The 3,136-nt window shown below is 38.5% G+C and overlaps 1 protein-coding gene across 1 annotated transcript in view; it reads left to right on the top strand.

Moving 5' to 3' along the window:
* The first annotated feature begins 2,929 nt into the window (after positions 1-2,929).
* The window catches only part of CALCRL (calcitonin receptor-like), a 22,776-nt gene continuing 22,569 nt past the window's right edge, over positions 2,930-3,136 (top strand). Inside the window, exon 1 of the mRNA XM_009995228.1 lies at positions 2,930-2,980. Coding sequence (XP_009993530.1) covers positions 2,930-2,980 — 51 coding nt within the window. The remainder of the gene's footprint in view (positions 2,981-3,136) is intronic.

Raw genomic sequence — 3,136 nt, 5'->3', positions numbered from 1 at the left:
GGTGGGGGGCAGGAGTTGGTCAAGAAGCCAGCCATCCTGACCCCTGTTTTCAGTCAGAGAGGAAGGCTGTACATCTACATTTGCATGTGTTCACCTTCAGTGTTGCAAGTTTATAGCACATTGCAAGATAGGTAATTTGTACTAAAAATGTTTGTGAGTTTGGGTTTGTGTTTTTTTCCTTTTTCTAGGCAAACCAAAGATTACCAGTTATTGAAGATGTTTGTATATGAATGTACATGCAATGACAGCTCCTACTGAGCTGTGTTCTGACTTAATGTCAGACCTAAGGGCCACCTTCAGGTGGAAGCTGCCTGTGTTTGGTTGGGGTTTTCTTGTACTGAATGTGGTCAGGCAATTGAAAATCAAAAAATGCTTTTTTCTTGCCAATGACTCATTTTAAACCTTTTGCTCTGTCATTGAAAAGTGTCTGGAGCTCAGCAAAGGATGACATTCTTGGGAGGATGGGAAAAGGTTAAAAGTAGAAACAGCTGATGAGGCAGGATGACTCTGTAGAGAAAGCAGGAGGAAGAGAAATGTGGACATCTGTTAAAGCAATACCAGTGACTATTTTGGCTAAGTTCCTTTTTAATTCCTCCTTCTTCAGTAGATGTCACTGCTATCAGTGACAAACATGATATAGGCCTTTGGAGTGTTATCCCTTTGGGGAATAGAGAAGGTAATAAAGAGGAAAAACAGGCAGTACCATTTTTAATTTTTTTTATTAAGTTACCCCAGTCTTTAGTACAACATGCACTATAAATAAAAATGAGATTTTCAAGATCTGCTTTACTGTTGCAATTCCCCATTCTCTCCTTGTTGACATTCCCTTTTACTGGGAAAATAATTAAGCCAGAGGGCTGTTGGTAGTTGTAGTGTTGAGTTCACTGACTTAGTTTCATTCAGTGCCTGTCATGTAAACCACAGTTGCTGGCTTCTGTCAAAGTGGAGTCAGGGGATTCTCTCAAAGCTTCCACCATCTTTTCCCTCAAGCTAACATCCAACGCACTCAAATTACTCTCAATCCAATGCAGTTGCCTTCTCTTCCCTACAGTAGAATTGTCAACTATGTTTAATAGCTGAAGAACTGCTGGAGAAGCATTATTGTTTAAAGAAACCTGATGTTGTCTTTTTGTTAATAATTTCTTTTCCTTGTGCTTCTAATCCCTCTCACCTCTGGGAGGGAGAAAACTGTGAGAGTTACATTTGGTTTGCCTTCCTGAAGTCCAAACAGGCATCTCAGTGACCTTCATACCTTTCGTAAATAAGTCCAAAACTAGTGCTGTCTAGAAAAAGGACTTTTTTCCCTTATATGTAATTTTTTTGCAGTTAGTAGCTGTGAGAAATGAGTGTTAAGCAGAGATTGAATTATAGACTTGATTAAATATTTTATCTCCTAGGAAGTATTAATAGTTAAGTAGTGAATACTGGAGTAGTTGGTAGGACATGTCTACACAACCACTGGGTAGGAAAAGATTTGGATTGTTAAAGGAACCGGGCAAGTGGATTATTTTTGGTATTGTGAAACAGCAATAATCATGGATTGTGAGTCAAATATTTTTCTTCAGTTATCAGGTAGTGTTTTGTACAATTAGCTATTCACTGTAGTTCTCAAAACATGGATTTTCCAGAGAAGTATATACTCAAACCAAGAATATCTTTCATGTATGCTAATTGGTCTTCCTGTTAGTGCTTCAGCAGCTTTCAGAAAAGCTTATTTGAACTTGAGTGCCTCACTGAATTGCCTGTGTGATTTCTAGCAGTCAGTTTTAGAGGACTTCATGCCAGTAGTAAAGCTATAAACAGCAGTGCTCTCATATTTTGTAGTTAGTGTATCCTGCAGAATGCTGTCATTGTATTAGTGTGGTATTAAGAGGACCGAGTCTCAGTGTAAAAGCAGAAAGAAGCAGATACAGAATGCTTGCTTTTTGTGAATATGACATGTTGGTTTTTTTCAAAGGATGGGCTATCTCCAGCCAAAATGAAGGGGACCACATCCGAGTGAGTTTAGTTCCCTTATACAGATTAATTCACTAAAAATAATATACTGCTAGTTATGGTCTAAAACTCACAGACCCCAATGGTCCCTCATAAACCTAGCTCAAACATCCCTGAATTAAGAGGGCTGTTGGCAGCTGAGGACCTACATGCAAACCTGCCTCTTGACCCAAGACACACTCCCTGGATCACACTTGGTCCTGTCCTTGGGAGTTTTTCTTACCCAGCATCATGTCATGGGAGAGGCTGGTGAATGACAAACAACTTATTGTACAATTGTAGCTGTTTTAGATAGTTCTGTTTTCTGCAAACTACTGATGCAGTAACTAGCTCATAGCTGCTGTAGATGCAGGAACTATATTACAGCTCACAATTAATTCTTGGCTTGCTGTAGTCATTCTTACAAAATTATAACTTGAAGATATAAGCGGCAGCTTACTAGATGAGTTCTACCAGAAATGCAAAATCAAAAACTGGCTGATATGACAAGAATAGGAAATAACCGTGTGTGTGTATTTGTGAAAGTGTCAGTCTACTTTAGAAGAACCTAAACTGCAGTTTGTTGTGGTTGCTCAAAGGCAGAGATGTCAAGGTGCTAATTTCTCCCTGTCTGTTAGACTTGATGCCAGCTACCTGACTGAGACAAACCCACTGGAGTACTGGTGTTGAGGCAATGGAGGCAGCAATAAGGAAAAACTCTCCTGCTGGAATTCACAGCTGGTGAATTGAGTGCATTTTTTCCCACATTAAATTGTACATGTCCTTGGATGGTGTCACTGTGCATGAATAAAAACTGATAAGAACCTCAATTTATTTGTTTTAATTCAGAAAGAAAACACCAAGTCTTTTATTAGTTTTGTTGTTCATTAAATACTAAACTTCTTCCTATTTTTTTTTTTCCTTTGCAGTTTGAGTTCATCAACTGGATAGAAAAATGACAAAAAATGGCATCACATTTTGGCTGTTTGTCTTACCGGTTACTACAGTGAGTCTTCTGCATTTTATAAAACAAATTCCAGTTTTTACAAGAGTGTAAAAATGCCATAGAAATTGTGGAAATGGAAATGCAGAAGCAACTGATCTTGTATTCGAATGTAGTTTCTGCACAGCAGGATCTTTATCTACCTTCTGTTCTCCTTTT

This window comes from Chaetura pelagica, unplaced genomic scaffold, assembly GCF_000747805.2.
Source record: "Chaetura pelagica isolate M959 unplaced genomic scaffold, ChaPel_1.0 scaffold33, whole genome shotgun sequence".
NCBI classification, from domain to species: domain Eukaryota; kingdom Metazoa; phylum Chordata; class Aves; order Apodiformes; family Apodidae; genus Chaetura; species Chaetura pelagica.
The sequence above is the reverse complement of the archived record's forward strand: the minus strand, read 5'-3'. Positions and strand labels throughout refer to the sequence as shown.